Source organism: Phascolarctos cinereus, unplaced genomic scaffold, assembly GCF_003287225.1.
Source record: "Phascolarctos cinereus isolate Bilbo 61053 unplaced genomic scaffold, phaCin_HiC Scaffold_726;HRSCAF=1367, whole genome shotgun sequence".
In the NCBI taxonomy this organism is placed as follows: domain Eukaryota; kingdom Metazoa; phylum Chordata; class Mammalia; order Diprotodontia; family Phascolarctidae; genus Phascolarctos; species Phascolarctos cinereus.
Window position 1 is genome coordinate 1,208,210 of NW_027556098.1, and position 18,261 is coordinate 1,226,470.

Consider the following 18,261-nt stretch of genomic DNA (forward strand, 5'->3'; position numbering starts at 1 on the left):
TTTTTTTTAGTGTTGCTTTTTTTTTTTTTAAATTAGAGGACTGACATAAACTGCAGTGGTTCCCAGCTTTTTCACGTATGAGGATCCCTTCTTAACTTAAATCTTTTTGTTATCAGAGTACTACTGATAATGACAGTAGTTGCATTATTAGAATTTTATTGAGAAAATTATGCAAAGGTATCCTGAATTCAGTTATGCTTTTAAATGCTTTTATATTTTTAAAATCACAGCAGCACCAATATACAGTAAAAATAGTAATATTTTCAAATATGAAACATGGTTTACAGTTTACTCAAGGTATACTTGCTTTTTTATTACACTGAATCATGGTACATATTTTGTTAGAGCTGTATAAAGATCAGTGTGACATTTAGTTTACTGGAGATTCCTAGTTAGGAACCACTATCATGCAGCAGTTTGTGAGGATTTATACATGATAAAAGAACTTATACATATGTATGTAGATAAAAAGTAGTCTGTTACTTCTTTTATTAGGAGTTGAAGAATCAAAGGAAATTATGTATGTCTAAAGCTCTTAATTGGGGAGGTGGAAATTATCTATATTTTCTAACAGGGGTGTTCGAGGATGACTGTGATTTCATGATCTGTCTTACATTGCCATTTAAAAAAATTAATTTTGAGTATACTCTTAAAATGTAATTTTAGATACCACTGTGTTATATAAGAACTGTATTTGTTAAACTCCCTCAAACCCATTATGCCCTGATGAGGCCTAACTTAGAATCGTCTGTTTGTCTGTCTGTCTGTCTGTCTATTGATGAGGGGGAGTAGAGGTTTCTTTAAGAATTTACATTTTAAAAAATGAAAACTATAGTCATGGAGACACAGAAGATAGTCTTTAAAAAGTATGAGAAAACAAAAGTAAGCAAAGTTTTAAAATGTTTCTACAGTTGAGCTGTTCCAAAGCATTTTGAAATGAATTTTGATATAAAAATGCCCAACAGAATATTCTGTATTGGCTGTATACCATTACTCAGTCTGTTCTGATTTTCATTATACTGATTTTATTGAAAAGAACAATGAAAAATATGGGCCACTTTTTTTTTTTAGTCTTTACCATATAGTAGAAGAGTCTGAAGGAAAGAATTAAAGAGGAAGGGAAACCTTTTTGATAGATCCTGCACAATAATGCAGGTGCAAAATAATCAGAATATGAAGTAACTTTTATTAAAAATGCCTTGCGGTCTTGATGTCAGAGAATAAACTTCATAGATTGATATTCTGGAAATTATAAAACTGTTTTAGAAAGTGAAATTGCCTTATTAATCACCTCATATTAATAGTTTGTAAACTTATTTTTTTATAATAGTTTTCCAGAAATGTTTAACTCTCACATACCTTCTCTTAATTTCTGAATCTTTGTTCTCATTTTTAGAATGATGTGTCATTCAAAGACGAGATCAGATTTTTCACATAAAGGCTTTATGCTATTTCTCTATTCTACTTTGGTTCCATTCAGTTAGTGCTTGGTAATCACCTGTTTTCCTTCATCAGGAAGTAAATACTTATAACTAAAAGAATTTCAAATGCCTCTACTTACACAGCATAGCTCACTCGTTGTGGATTATCATGCCTGAACAATGGACCAGCCCTAAATATTGTATTTGAGTCTCTTCATAGAAATACAGATTCACTTGTACTGCGTTTTCAATTCATTAATAACAACAACAACAAATAACATTAATAAAGCACTTTGAGGCTTGCAAAGAGCTTTACAAATATTTGATTTTAGTCTCACAACAACTCTGGGTTTTATTATCCCCAATTTACAGATGAGTGAAGTGAAGTGACTTGCCCCAGGGTCACACAGGCTAGTCAGTGGCTGAGGTCATACTTGAGCTCAGGCCTTCCTTACTCCAGGTTCAGTGCCCTCTGTACCATGGCACCATCTAGTGGCCTTTAAAAATAAGCACATTTCTATAGAATGTTTATAAAACACTTTTCCTTACATAAAGCTCCTTGAAGTATGCTGTCCAAGTAGTGTTATCCTCATTTTATAAATAACCTTTTAGGCTCAGTTTTGTAAAGGTACTTGCTCAATCATAAAGTCAGTAAATAGTATGGGAGCCAGGAATTGAATCTTGTTTGTTTCAAATCTGGCACTTGTATACCGCACAATGATTATGAAGCCATTTTTATACCATTTCCAATAAATGGGTTGCTATATAACACGAATTCTTCAGACTGCAGGCATTTTCCATTCAATTCAACAAAAGTGCGTACTATATGCAGAAGACAGTGCTGGTTGCTGGCAATACAATGAAATAAAATAGGCCTTGTTTTTAAAGTGTTTGCATTCTGTGATAGGGTCACAACAGGTATATAAGTAACTAAACACAAAATATCTACAAAGTAATTTCAAGAATGAAAGAATGCTAAGAAGTGAGGAGATTAGAAAAGGCCTCCTAGGGAGGTGGCTTCTGAGCAGTTCCTTGAAGAAAACCAGGGATTTTTTGGGAGAGAGGGGATGAGGACTTTATTCCATATAAGGAGAGGACCACATGTGCACCAGGAAGGTGGGATATTGACTGTTGTGTCTTAGGAACATCTAGCAGGCCAGATTGACTGAAATAGAGACAATATGAAGAAAGAGTAATGTGAGAAAAGACTGAGAATATTAGGTGACAGAATGGAGGCTGACTTACCTCCAAGGTCTCTTCTAGCTCTTACATGTTGTGATGCAGTATTTCACCTGTGACCTTTTTTTCATTTGAAGTTCGTCTCAGACATTGCTTCTAACATGAGGTCTTTCTTAAACCCTCCAGCTATTCATGCCTATCCCCCAAATTACATTGTATTTGTTTTGTATCTGCAGGTATATTTCCCTCTACGCAGTGCAAGCACCTTGAGGGCAGGAACTTTCATTTTTGTCTTTTATTTTCAGCATTTAGCACAATGTGGGCACTTAATAAGTTATTTATTGATTGATTCATTAGTTGATTTTAGGCAAATTCCTACCTTTCTGTGGGCCTTGGTTTCCTCTTCTCTGTGGGTGACAAATTGGTGAAGAAAAGTGAACTTAAAGGGGAGCTGCCACTATTCCAATGCACATGATGATCCAAATTGGGCCTCACAGTATAACAGACTACAAGGACATTGACTGTGTTGTCTTCTACGTTGGCCAAGTATTGGAGGTTCATCAGAGATGGCTAGCTCAGAGTCTTATTTTGGAGGGATATGGGTTGTACAGTACCTGCCGTTGGCATATTATATTGGTGCAAAATGCATAAATCAAACACATTGAAATGCAAACTTGAGAATTGTAGCCAGGGAGGAGGAGGCCCCAGAAGAAGCCCTTGGGGGTAGGGACTTAAATGGGGGCAGGGAAAACCCCTAGCTTCCTGCCCCACGGACCTCTTGGGCCACTCAGAGCTTCTGGAGCCTTAGAAGGACTTTGATTTTACTGAACCTGTCATGCATAGAAAGATTACTGTAGTGAGTGCTCTGGTTCCTCCTTCAGGGTCATGTAGACCCTGAGTGTAGTGCTATAGAGGGTAGAGCCTTAGACCTGGACCCAGGAAGGCCTAGGCTCAAATCTGTCTCCAAAACTAACCAGCTGTGTGAGCCTGGGCACATCTGTGAAGTGAGAGGGTTGGACCCATGTCCTTCAAGGATTGATCCATCTCTTAAAACTATAAGCCTGTGACAGTGGAATATATCTTGGAATGTACAAGCCATAGGCACATTTGGCAGAAGTAAATCATTCTTTTTGTTTTGTTTTGAGAGGAAAAATTTCTAAAAGTTTGAGACTTTGGGAATGGATGAAGGAATGCGCTATTGCTACTACTACTACTACTGCTGCTGCTGCTGCTGCTGCTACTACTAGCACTCAGTGCTTTAACGTTTGCAAAGCACTTTACAAATATCTCATTTTATCTTCATAACAACCATGGGAGGTAGGGGCTATTATTATCTTAATTTTTCACATGTGGGGACTGTCCCATGATTCCTTAGAATTATAACATGAGAGGTGGTAAAGGGAGTCAGGGTCTGAGAATGGTTTGTTAGGTTTTGATAACTATGGAAAATAAGGGGAAGGAGAGAGGCTGTGAGAACTTATCACACATAATTGAGGTAGATTATACTAACAAGGAGAAGGGGCAGGAGGGGGAGTAGGTGATAACTGAACCTCACTTTTATCTGAACTGGTCAAAAGAGTATAGATTAGCAATAAGAGAGGGTTGGTTAAAGTAGGTATTCATCACAAACAAAATCTATTAAGCTCTGGAAAGTGGGTCATAAAGAGGGAAGGAAAGGGTCAAAACTTGTTATTGAGATCTTGATGAGGGAAAAAGAGAAGAGGAGCAGGGAAGCAGAAGCATCTTGCATCAAGCTTAGCTTGCTGTTACTGGGAACTCTCCTTGGTACAGTTGGGGAGGGCTGCAAAATATGGAAAAAATATGAATGGATTGGAAGAAACACAGTGATTGTAAATAGGAATGACATGAGCTTATCTATAGAATGGAAGTTGATAGCAACATGGATTAGAAAGAATTTAATAGCATATTGTGTACTTGAAGCATAAATATTCCCAGAGACTTAAAATAAGAGAGTGGAGCAATGCTGCTATGTTTCAGCTAAACTCAGAAATTCGTGATCTCAGACAAAGCAGCACCAAAAATAGACTTGATCAAATCCAATAATTTTTAAATTATCTCTCCTGGATCTATTTTCCAGGTCAGTTTTTTCCAATGAGATCTTTCACATTCTCTATTTTTTTTCTTTCTTTTGGTTTTGTTTTGTAGTTTCTTGATTTCTCATTAGCTTCTATTTGCTCCATTCTGATTTTTAAGGAATTATTTATTTTCTTCAGTGAGCTTTTGGACCTCCTTTTCCATTTGACCAATTCTGCTTTTTGAGGCATTCTTTTCCTCATTGGCTTTTTGGACCTCTTTTGCCATTTGGGTTAGGCTATTTTTTAAGGTGTTATTTCCTTCAGTATTTTTTTGGGTCTCCTTTAGCAAGCTATTGTCTCATTTTTCACGATTTTCTTGTATTACCCTCGTTTCTCTTCCCAATTTTTCCTCTACTTCTCTTACTCACTTTTCAAAATCCTTTTTGAGCTCTTCCATGGCCTGAGACCAGTTCATATTTTTCTTGGGAGGCTTTGGATATAGGAGCTTTGTTGTCTTTGTTGTCTTCTTCTGGTTGCATATTTTGATCTTCTTTGTCACCAAAGTAAGATTCTTTAGTCTGAGTGTTTTTCCTCTGTTTGTTTATGTTCCCAGCCAATTACTTGACTTTTTAACTCTTTCTTAAGGTAGGGCTCTGCTTCCAGTGTGGAGGATGTACTGTCCCAAGCTTCAGGGGTTTTGTGCAGCTATTTTCAGAGATATTTCCAAAGACTTGTAAATTTTCAGTTCTTCCAAGGTGGTATGATCAAAGGAGAGGTAAGTTTACTCCTTTCCTGGCCTGTGCTCTGGTTTATGAGTGGCCACAAGCAGTGTTTTTTGCCTTGGAACTGTGAGGAGGATTTTCTCTCCACTGCTGCCACAAGCTCCACCATGCCGGTGCTCTTCCTCGTCCCAGGACTACCACCCAGGACTGTGACCCAGATCCAAGCATGGGCAAATCAAGAGAATCCTGCCTCAGTGCCAGCAAAGAGATCCCTGCAATCCTCCTCTGATCAGCCACTTGATCCTCCCACCATCCGTGGGAGGAGAGCTCCAGAAGCAGCCACTGCCACTGTTGCTGCCTCCCCTGGGCTGCACTAGGGCCAAGCCTGGACCACATTTCTGTCTCACCCAGGTCCGACAGACCTTTCCCACTGATCTTTTAAGTTGTCTGGCATTTTGGGGTTGAGAAGTCTGGAAATTGCCACAGCTCCCCGTGATTCAGTCTCCTGAGGCCTGCTCTGTCGTTGCCTGTGTGGCCCATACTTAGCTGTACTCCTTTCCCGGCCTGGCACAGCACACCTTTCCCAACCACCATCCAGGTCGTCTTGGGCTAGAAATTTGTTTCATTCTGTGTTTTTATGGGTTCTGCTACTCTGTAACTTGCTTAGAGTCATTTTTTACAGGTATTTGGAGGGGTTTGGGGGAGAGTTCAAGTAATTTCACTATTATTCCACCATCTTAGCTCGGCCCCCCCATTTTTTGGAACACAGTAGTGTTCTGCCACATTTATATACCATAACTTGTTTAGTCATATTCACCAATTGATATTCATCTCATCATATTCCTGTTATTTGCTCCCTCACAAAATTTACTGTTTTTGTATGTCCTTAATTACTTACTGATTTGCTTAGTACTGATCTCTCCTTTAATCTACCCTTCCCTTTTTCTGCTGTTGAGTGAAATGTATTTCTGTATTGAACTCTGTGTGTATGTATGTATTCTTCCCTCCTTTGACCAGTTCAGATGAGGGTGAGGCTCAGCCCTCCCCACCACCTTCTCTTCCCTCTTCTTTGTTTATATAGATGTCTACTTGCATAGTCTGATTATATGAGATAATTTCCCTAAAATACCTTCAACCCTTCCCCCCACCTTGCTGATGTATTCCTCTTCCCCTCCCTTTTTATGATCATTAACACATAACAGAATGACTCCCAGGCCTTCTTTCTAATTAGATTCCCTCTAAGATTCCTGATGATGATAGGGTTCGGAAGGAACGTATGTGTCATCTCCCTATATTAGAATGCTAACAGTTTATCCTTATTTGATTCCCCTATCCTTTATTCACGTTTACCTTCGTATATTTCTCTTAACGCCTGTGTTTGAACTTCAAAGGTTTTACAAAGCTTTGGTCTTTTCATATAGAATGTGTGGAAGTCCTCTATTTCCTTAAAAACCAATTTTTGGGGCAGCTAAGTGGCACGGTGATAGAGCACAGGCCCTGGAGTCAGGAGAACCTAAATTCAAATCCGGCCTCAGATACTTAACACTTACTAGCTGTGTGACCCTGGGCAAGTCACTTAACCCCATTGCCTAGCCAAAACAACAGCAAGAAAAACCCATTTTTCTTCTAGTTTGATTATACTTAGTTTTTCTAGAAAAGTAAGTTATTCTTGGCTATAAGCCTAGATCTTTTTGTCTTCTGGAATATTGTATTCTAAGCTGTCTACATCATTATGGTAGTTCTGTTAAATTGTGTGTGACTTTTACTGTGTCTTCTCAGTGCTTGAGTTCTTTGTTTCTGACTTCTTGCAGTATTTTTATTTGATGTAGAAGCTTTGGATTTTAGCTATAATGGCGCTTACATTTTAGTTACTTAATGTATTTTATATATCAGACTTCAATCAAAGAAATTTTATGCAAACATTTTTCTCCTACCTCTTTCCTTTCTAATTTTAGTTGCTTGGGATTTTTTTGTGCCAAAAAAATATAAATTTTATGTAATAAATTTTTTATTTTATCCTCCACTATCTTCTCTCTCTCTCTCTCTCTTTTTTTTTTTGTTGGTCATGAAATCTTCTAGCTGGGAAAGATATTTTCTTTCTTGTTCCTCTGATTTATCTGTGATGTGAACTTTTATATCTAGACATTATATCTATTTGCTACTAAGTGTATGGTCTTGCAATATTGATCTTAATGTAATATCTTTTAGATTACTTCCTAGTTTTTCCTGAATTTTTTTTTTGAAAAGTGGGGTTTTACCTGTGTAGTTGGGTTTTGTGGTTTATCGAACATGATACTACTATGTTCATATGCTTCTGTATGGTATTTAACTCATCTGTCCAATTGATTGACCTGTCTGTTTTTTAAGTTAGTATTAAATAGTTTTAATGGTAACTGTTTTGTAGCATACTTTGAAGTTTGGCATTTGTTTTCCCTTATTCTTCTCATTATTTTCCTTAAATTTCTCGAGCTTTTATTTCTAAAGATGAACTGTGTTATTATTTTTTCTAGGGTTCTAAAGTATAATCCTTTTGTTATTTGCTATGACACTGAATAAGTATATTAATTTGTGTAGGATTACTATTTTTATCATATTATTCCTTTAAAATGTGTTTTGTAGTTATATTTGTTGTACCTTAGTGTCTTGGTAGGTAGATTACTAAATATTTTGGAAATTCGTAATTATTTTTAATGGGATTTCTCTATCTCTTCCTGCTGATTCTTTTTCTTTCTGGAAATATACAAAAATCCTCATTATGTGTGTTTTATATCATGCAGCTCTGCTGAATTTATTATTTAAGTTTTAGTTGACAATTTAAGGTTCTTTAGAAAGATTACCATATCATCCTCAGAACTGATTTTGTTTCTTTTTCGCCTGTGCTTATTTTCCACAATTTCTTCTCTTTATGTGTTGATATAGTTAGCAAGTTTACAAGTAAATCAGATGATGATGATGATGATAATAATAATAGCTAATATGTGTATAGTGTTTATACGGCCAGGTATTGTACAAAGTGCTTTACAATTTTATCTCATACGATTCTCACAGCAATCTTGGGAGGTAGGTACTATTATTATCATTCTATTTTGCAGATAAGAGAACTGATACAAACAGAGGTTTTAAGTTACTTGCCCAGAGTCACAAATAGCTAGTAAGTGTCTGAGGCCACATTTGATTTTTTTTTTTTTTTGGCTAGGCAGTGGGATTAAGTGACTTACCCAGGGTCGCACAGCTGGTAAGTGTCTGAGGCCAGATTTGAACTCAGGTTTGCCTTACTCCAGGGCTGGTGCTCTATCCACTGTGCCACCTAGCTGCCCTGTGAGGCCACATTTGAACTCAAGTCTTCCTGACTCAGGCTTGGTATGCTCTAATCAGTGTGCCATTTACCTAATAATGGTGATTGTGGTCTGGTCATCTAGTATTCCATTATTGTTTGCCATATTAGGAAAAGATTTTTGTTCTTATTGTTATGGTTTTTGTTGTTTTTTAACAAAAACATTGAATTTTGCCAAAAAGCCTTTTCACCATCTTTTGAGATAATCCTATGGTTTTCATATGTTCAGATGGCTTATTTGTGCCCAACCTGTGGTAGAGTCTTCTGAGCTTGTATTGATCTGATCAGTGACAGTTGGACATACTACTTTGGCTCTGATATGTCGTTTTGGTCCTCTTGGAGAGCAAAGGACAACAACGAAACAACCATGGTTTTTATTATTTTTATTTTAAATACGTTCTGTTATGTTTATGAGAAGGTAGGTGGCGCAGTGGCTAGAGCATTGGGCTTGGAATCAGTAAGCTTCATCTTCATGAATTCACATATGGCCTCAGACACTTACTATCTGTGTGACACTGGGCAAGTTACTTTAATCCTGTTTGCCCCAGTTTCCTCCTCTGTAAAATGGGCTAGAGACAGAAATGGCAAACCACTTTAGTGTATTTGTCAAGAATACCCTAAATGAGGTCATAAAGAGCTGGACACAACTGAAAATGACTGAACAATTATGTTTATAGTTTACTTTATGTTAGCCAACCCTGTATTCTTGGTATAAATCCAAACTCATCGGAGTGGTATAATATTTTAATATGTTCATACTTCCTTATTGATATTGTTATGTCAGTATGTATTAAGGGTATTGATGTATCATTTTCTTTTTCTGATTTGTCCTATGAAAGGATAATTTTTTTTTCTTTTTATGTAATGTTGGAAATAATTCTTTTTGAATATTTAGTGGAATTTACTTCTAAATCTGTCTGATCCTAGGGATTTTTTCTTTGAGAGTTAATTTATGACTAAGTTAGTTTCTTTTTCTGATATTGGGTTTAAATTATTCTCTTAATATGGACATTTTACATTTTTATTAATCCTCCATTTCACTTAAGCTATCAGTTTGGTTAAGATACAGTTGTCACGATGAGTTTCTGAGAGTTTCTTTTGTTCCATATTCAATTGTTGTGAATTCTTTTTTAAATGCTGATGGTTTGACTTTACACTTTTTCTTTTAAAGTCAGATGCTGTATCTATTTTTTTAAGCTTAGTGTTACTGTCAATTTAATAAATAAGTTTTCATTTTTGTGAATCACTTTGATTTTCAGAATTTCTCATTTGGTTGAAATTTTTTGTCTGTCACTTTCATTTTTTTAAAAAATCTGTGAGGACTCTTTTCTGACTTTTCAATAATGAAAGTATTGAAAGATATAAAATTTCCCCTAAGAACTGTTTAAGTTACATCCCAAAAGTTTTGGTATATTGTCTACTTGTTTCTTCATTGAAATTTTCTATTGTTTCTATGATTTGTTCTTTGACTTGTGAATTCTTTAGTGTTAATTTATATCCAGCAAATCTCATTAATTTCCCTTGTTCAAAGGTCTTTTATTTAGCATGATTTTTTATTTAAATCAATAAAAATATGCTTAATATTTCTGTTTTCTGTATTTGTAGAGTTTTTATGCCCTTGTATATGATAAACTCCTATAGTGGTGCCATGTGCAGCTTTCGAATATGTATAATCTGTATGTGTGTATGTATATTTCTGTTCACATTGAGTAATCACTAAAGATGTATCTTATCTAATTGTTCTAAAATTCTTTCATAAATAAGGTACTAACAGGGAAGAAAAACTCAGTTGCAGATGGATTTATGATACAGTTTTATCAAATATTCAAAATAAAATAATTTAAGCTATGCAAATTATTTATAAAAATGGAGAAAGAAGGCGTCTTATAAGCACTCATTCTAATAGACAAATATGATCTTGATTCCTGAGTAAAGATAATACATTGAAAGAAAACTATAGATTATTGTCACTAATGATTGTTAACACAATCATATTTAACAAAAATATTAACAGATTAAACAAATTTTTAAAAATTCACCTCTGATCAAGCTGCATTTTTGCTTGAAATTAAAGCTTTTTTAAACATTTGGAAAATATCCAAAATAACATTTTAAAAATATCATGTGATTCTACCAGTGTATGTGAAAAAAATATCCACTGACAAAATATAGCACTTAATTTCTGTCTAAAAAGAGGGGAGAAGTGGTGACTTAACTGATTCTGAGTGGTTCCATGGGACAGAACTGGTGGTAATAGATGTAGAAAGCTAGATTTTGGTTTGATGTAGGGAAAAAGTTTTAAGAATTAGGGAGTTCCATAAGAGGATTTCCCCTCACTAGACATCTTTAAGCAAAGGCCTGAAACACTGGTATATGTTACAGATTCTTGTTCTTGCACAGGTTGGTCTAGATGTCCTAAAGTTCTTTTCAGTGCTGAGATACTGTGCTCCTTATTATCTATTTACTTTTTTCTAAAACTTTTATGTGCATGGTTTATTGTTGTCAAAATCATATCTTGGAGTAGAAGGCTAATTAAATTTTAATTTCCGGTTCGTTACCCAGAATTGACTCTGGCCGTAATTCAGAGTTCAAGAATTTAAGCTTCTTGTTACAAAAGATCAGAAAAGCATGGCCTGATACCCTTTTTTAAATATCAGGATTTATTTCAGAACACAAAAAGAAAACCAATAACAGAAATCTAAATTGCATGTAGAAACATTTGAATCTAACATTTAAGTCTTCCTATTACTGCCTATATAAACGAGTCTTTCTATGAAACATTTCAAAGGATTGCTCAAGGGGGAGCTTTTAAGTAGCTACTCTTCTTCTGAACATTGAAAAGTTCTTGGAGAGGTGTAGAGCGTAAGTGATAATAAAGATAGAGACAAATTAGAGTTTATATGCTGAAGATAGAAAGGATTATTTTGATGCTAAATTTTAGAGAAATTACTATTTTTCCCCCAAAGCAATGTGTTCATATGATTTGTTTTTTCTTTTACAGAAAAAAATTCATGCAGTGCCGTGTTCTCCTGTATCCACAACTCATATCAATTTGCCCAACTTAAACAATAGCAATCCAGTTATTCTTAAAGATGGAATTGGTATTCCTGGGACAACTGCTGCAGTTATATCTACAGGTAAAAAAAAAGTGTATGGAATTGCTTATTTTGTATCCTGTTTTATTTTAAATGTTAATTTTCTCTTGATATCTCTGAAGTGAAGGGAAATATGTAGTTTCAAAATAGATCCAAAGTCATTTGTCTTAACATTTTTCATATTCATTTAACTTGAAACCCTAATTGGAAATATATTTTCTAAACATAAAGAAGTTATTGTTAATATTGAGGAATAAAATTGGGAGAGTATATTGCAGTGTACCAGCCTGAAAGGCGGCTTCCCAGAAGAACCATAGGATTATGCAATCAGAAATTTAGAGCTAGAAAGGTCCTTAGGTACCATCTAGTACTCTCCCTTCATTTTACAGATGAGGAAGCTAAGGCTCAAAGAGATTTTTTTAAATTTCCCAAACTAATGAACAGGACTAGCTAAAAGGGAGGAGAAAAAGGAGAAATCTACCTGACTAGGAGGAAGAAAGAAGGGATAGAAACACTTAACCAGATAAAAGCAGAAAAGAAGAATGCATAAACCATAAAGGGTTTGTAAATAATAAAGAAGAAGGGAGCAGGAGTGATGGGAAAAGAGCCAATGGGAACAGGACCACCTTAAAAAAAAGACTAAAGTACTTTAAAAAAAGTAAAGTAATAATACTCTAAAACCCTTTTTTTCTGGTTCATGACTCCTTTAATCATCTGGTTTCTCACTTTTCTCTGTATTCTTGATACAGTCAAAGCGTTTGAAGGTATCCATTCCAGGTTCTGCCCTTTAGGTGCTTTTCTGCCACTACCTTGTAGGGCATACTCTTCTTTTTTTCTTTATTGTGTCACTCTCAGAACAATGCCAATTATTGCAGAAGTCAGAGAATTCACTACCTCTGCTTGATAGGCTAACTTCTCCCCCCACCCCTTCAACCCCCTTATCTGGATATATTATTGACCATTTTTCCCTACATTTGCTGGGAAATCTCTTGCCTAGGTCCATGCCCTCTCACTCCTCTAGGTGCCAGTTGCCTCCAGGGCTTCCACCACCCCCTACTCCTTTCCCTCCCTCAAGTAGATTTTTCAAGCCTAGACTTTATCCACAGTAAAGTCCTCATCTCTTTTCATCCATAACCCCATCCCACCTCTTTCCTTTTCTCTCCTTTTTAATCTTTCTCTCTTCCTTCTCACTCATTCTGCTGTAGGTCTTTCTGTACCAATGAGACCCCTCATGGATAGTCATGATTTGATCCCAGTGCACCACTCACTCCTCTGTATTCCCCTGCTTCCCTTCCCTCCTTTCATGAACTCTTCCATGTTTCAACGCAGTCAGTTTCCACAAAAGGAGCATTCACCTGTTGTCTGAGTATTGCCAGCTTCTGTCTGTAATTTCACCCCACATCCCTTCACTATTGCCTTGCCTAGATTTCCACCTTTACCTCTTTCTCCTTGTGTACTTCTAGAAAGAAGTCTTCTACTGATCTTTCCATTGGTAACTGTTACTGTGTGTTGCAACAGTTAACTGTTGCATTCATTCACTCTTCCTATACCATTCTGTTGTTTGGGGTTCACGATATAAATAAATTCTTCATTTCTAGCTTTTTTTCTAAAAATGTTTCAAACTCTTTTGTTATTGAATGTCCATCGTTTGTCCAATTTGGTTCAGCTTAGATTTACAGAATAAGCCACCTTGGGCTACATCCTGAGCTCTAATGATCTTCAGAACACATTCCATTCCTTCCTCCTTTTTCTAGTTGATGTGGAATAGTCTTGCATTTTTAGAATGTCCTTTTCTTTGTATTTGAAGGTCTGTCTCTTGATGGTTTGCAGAACCTATCATTTCTAAATTGTATCATTAAATTTAACTACTATGTGTTTTGGAGTTTGTAGCACTTTTTTCTGGAGGCAATCTAAGAATTCTTTCAGTTTCCACTTTCAGGAGATCTGAGCATTTTTCTTCTATTATTTCCTCATTGTGTTAAGGGAGACCTGTGATCCTTCGCTTGTCTCTATACTTCCTGTCTTTGAGGTCTGTATGTTTTGCTTGCATAGTGAGCATATTTTCTTTTATTATTACTGCTTTTTCTTTTCTTCTTCTAGATTGTCTTTCATTTCTGTGAATTTGCATTTCCAGTCTGTTACTCTTTTTTGATTTTGTTGCAGTATTTCTGACTCCTGAAGTAATTTATTTCTAGTCTATTCAAGTTTTTGAGGATTCCATTTCTTTGGTAAAGTTTATTACTTGATCTTCTTGGTTACATATTCTCCTTCCAATTCTTTTCTCAAGAGCTTTCATTTTATTTTTTCATGTCTCATTTCATTTCTTGTTGGTATTCATATTTTGAAATATCTGTTCCTTTGAGTTTTTACTTGTAGTTGCTGTGGAGTTAGATTTGTGATAACTTTTGGTAGTATGTAATGTTTCCTTTGATTTTATCATTTCTTTAGCTTTAGTTGTGAATTGGTTTTTGGGCCAGGGCCAGGCTCCATCCCAGACTTCACTTTTGGGTGGAGTTATTGGCCCTGCTTGATTTTGCTAAGTTCTTACATTGATATGTACTTCCTGACATTTGGCAGTCACCAGATCTTTGAAGCTCAAAGTGTTGGATTTTTAGGGCCCTCTCAGGGATCTCTGGACAGAGTTATTAGGGACCTCTAAGGCCATTTTTCTGGGCTGTCACAATACCATACTAGTTGGCATCATGCTAGTCTCTTGTCATGGAAGAAATTATTTCATGTTCTCTTTGTATTTCTCAATCCTTATTTAGTCTTGTTTGAATGCTAAGGCCTTTTTTGGGGAATAGCTTTGTGGGAGCTGAGTAGCAAGAAAATCCCAAATTAGATAATATATTAAAGAAGAGCAGTTTTAGGGCCTATAAGAAGAATTGTTGTAGAGAATAAGTCTTGGCCCTCTGATTTCCTATATCTTTTAGATGCAGATTGAGGTAGTGACTGGAATATTGGAAGTTTGAAATTACAAAACCCATAGAGGAGAGTCATGCCATGGATTGGTTTTTTTGGTTTCTCTTCTTCCTTTCTTCCAAACATCCATATTTCTCTCGAGGGCAATACCATCCTTCTAGTCTACTAGCTTCATAATCTCAGAATTATCCTTGTTTTGTTACTCCTTCTCACCCCACATATCCATTTGTGAAATCTAGCTATATTTACCTTCACAAAATTTTCCCATCTGACCTTTTCCTCTCTACTTATGTAGTTACCCTTAGTTTAGGCCCTCATTACTTCTTGCTTAGATTATTGCAACAGCCTAATTGTTCTCCCTTCCTCAAGTCTCTGCACACCCCTGTCTATTCTATACACTATTCCCTAAGCAATTTTACTTAAGCAGAAATCTGATTGTTACTTTCCTACTCAGTCAACTACTGTAGCTTCCTGTTGCCTTTCAAATATCTCTTTTGTTTAGCTTTTAAAGCCCTACAGAATATGCTACCAGTCTTTCTTTCCAGTCTTGGATATTACTCCTCCCCAGCCACACTCTTTGGTTCAGCCAAAATGATCTTACCATCTTGTCTTCTCCCTCTCTGACCTATTTCATTTGGTGATCTTTTTAGCTCCCATGGTTCCAGCTATCATCTCTGTGCTGACATTTCCCAGATTTATTTGTCTAATCCTAACTTCTTTTCTGATTTTTAAACTCATATCTCTGTTTATTGGTCATCGGTCAAACTGGAAGTCAGCATGTCCAGAACTAAATAATTTTCTCCCCCTTCTGGCCTCCAACCCTTCCCTCTTTCTAAGTTCCCTGTTACTGAGTAAGGTATCACCATCTTCATAATCGTTTGGACTTGCAGCCTAGGTATCATCCTCAGCTTCATATTCACCCTCCATATCCAATTCCCCCTTCTGTCTAATGACCTCACCAGTACCCTGATGTAGACTGTCATTACCTCAGACCTGGTCTGTTTCAGTAGTCTGCTAGTTGGTTGGCCTGCTTTAAGTCTGTCTTCACTCCAGTCCATCCTCCATTTGGATGTCAAGGTGGTCTTCTTAAAGTATAAGTTTGCCAATGTCACCCTCCAAGGGTTCTCTATTGCCTCCAAGATCAAATATGAAATTCTCTTTGGTTTTTAAAGCTTATCATAATCTGATCCCTTCCTGCCTTTCCATTTTTATTACTTCTGAATCCCATCTCTTTCTGTCATCAACTCTGCCATACAGTGACACTGGGATTCTTTACATTTCTTAGACAAGACACTCTTGAGCATTTTTACTGCCTGGCCCCCATGCTATCCTCCAACTCCAGCTTTCTTTCAACTCTGCCTCTTGTCCTTCCTGGGCTCTTTTAGGTGTCAGCTAAAAAGCCACCTTCTGCAACAAGCCTTTCTGTCCTATTAATGCTATTGCCTTCCTTCTGTTTGTTATCCCTGATTTATCTTGTATATGTCTTATTTGTCCATATTTGCTTGTTTGTGGTCTCCTCCATTGGATTGTGGGATCCTTGAAAGCAGAGACTATCTTTTACCCTTCATTGTATTCTTAATGCTTAGCACAGTGACTTGTACATATTAGACACTAATGTTTCTTGGCCAGCTGACTGGCTGACTGACTTATTGAGAGACAGATTGATATCTCCATATCAAAACCAGGCTAGTGCCAAACAGTGAATTTCCAGTGGACAGGTGCTGCCACCTTCCTCCTCTTTGCAAAGTTCTTTGATTTACTGTTTTTTTTTTCTTTTCTGAATTCCTAGAAGATTTTAAAGTCTTGGCTGGTGCTGTGGGGTGGTGAACTATGGTGACACCTTCTTTTTGATTCTTTGTTGTACTGGTGTTGCTTTTCTGCTGGAGGTCAGGAAGTATGATGATGTGGTAGAGAGGGTGAACTTGCAGAATAACCATGGGATGATCGAATACTTCCTGTGAATCTTTCTCATGTAGTTTACCTGAGAACAGGCAGGAGATATGTGGGACAGTAGCTAGAATAGATGTTTGATAGGGTTGGGTTTTTTTGTTTGTTATTGTTTGTTTGTTTTTTTAAGAATAAGGGGAGATAAGGGCATGTTTATAGCTAACAATAGGGAAGGAGAGACTGAAGAAAAGAGAAAATGAGTATGATAATGGAGAAATGTGCTGGAGAAGATGAGAAGGAATAGGGCCCAGGGTGGATGTAGAGCATTTGGCTCTGGCAAGCTGAAGATCCACCTCATTAACTGAGACTGAAATTGGACGAAATAGTATAGGATAATGTTTGAGTGAACTGAGATGAGTAGAAAGGAGACAAAGATGCTCTAGGCTAATGGCCTCAATTTTTAAAGTGACTAATGAGGCAATGTCCTCAGCAGATGGAAGGAGAGGGATATGTAGCATAGGACAAAAGAAGAGAAGTTTTGGACCAGCCACGGTAGAAAGTGAGATAGTGAATATAAAGATTGCCTTGATGCATTGAGGGCCCAGTGAGATTAGTTAACATGTTTGTATTGAACCCAGTCAGCATGGTTTCATGATTTCTTCCACTGCAGTTCAAACATTTTAATAGGAGTAAAGGAAGCAAGTTGTAGAAATAATCCAGAGTCAGAGTTTGGTAAGACATGATTGTCAAATGGGCAGAAGATTTGAGAGTAGAGGATAGTGGAAAATTGAGTTTGTTCACCATGAGGTCAAGGTAAGGAAAAGAGAGACATGTAGCCAGTTCAGATGTAAATGGCCTGGGAAAGAATCAAGGGTTGAAAGGAATATAGGGCACAGTGAGGACAGAAGATAGGCTTAGGGCTCATAAGACATAAGGGAAAGTGAAATGATAAAAGAGTGTGATCAGATAAAGGAATTTGAGAGCTCATGAACATTGAACACTTGTGGATCAAGATTGAGTCTATGACCATCTCTCTGTGCAACTGCAGTTGGCTACTAGAATGAGTCATGTAAATTGAGTAGACTGAGGAATTGAGAAATTAGAGATTTGAGGGAACGTGTGTGTGTGTGTGTGTGTGTGTATACACACATATCAAGTTCAGAATAGAATAAGGAATGGGAATATCCTAATTATCTAGGAGTTAAACTCACAGAGTATCAATTATTGGAGAAGAGATCTATTGAAAAAAAAAGGTTCAGCTTTATGGCAAGTGGTTGTTGATATATCCTGAGAAGTCCCAGGAGTTCTTCTTTATAACAGGCAGGAGCAGGAATAGAAATGCAACACGTGGCAGCTTGAGAAGGCTCAAGAGTTGGGTGAAGAGCAGTACAAGATGTTGGAAGATTTCTGTTTTCCTGGTGTGGGCTAGCACCAGAGAAGGTCCCGGGTGACTGTGGAGAGAGGGAGGAGGGAGAGAGAGAGAGAGAGAGAGAGAGAGAGAGAGAGAGAGAGAGAGAGAGAGAGAGAGAGAGAGAGAGAGAGAGGAGCGAGCGTGCGTGTGTGTGTGCGTGTGTGTGTGTGTGTGTGGTGGGTAAGGAGGTTAGGCCTTGGAACAGAGCACATTATAGAAGTGGGGAGGCTGAGTCTTGTCCCAGGGAAGCAGTC

General features: G+C 36.9%; 1 protein-coding gene across 3 annotated transcripts in view; it reads left to right on the plus strand.

Moving 5' to 3' along the window:
- SCML2 (Scm polycomb group protein like 2) overlaps positions 1–18,261 on the plus strand; it is a 145,996-nt gene that overhangs the window by 96,060 nt on the left and 31,675 nt on the right. For all 3 annotated transcript variants that reach the window (XM_021007449.2, XM_021007445.2, XM_021007447.2), the window contains one exon: positions 11,694–11,829. In XM_021007449.2, the coding sequence (XP_020863108.1) occupies positions 11,694–11,829 (136 nt within the window). The remainder of the gene's footprint in view (positions 1–11,693; positions 11,830–18,261) is intronic.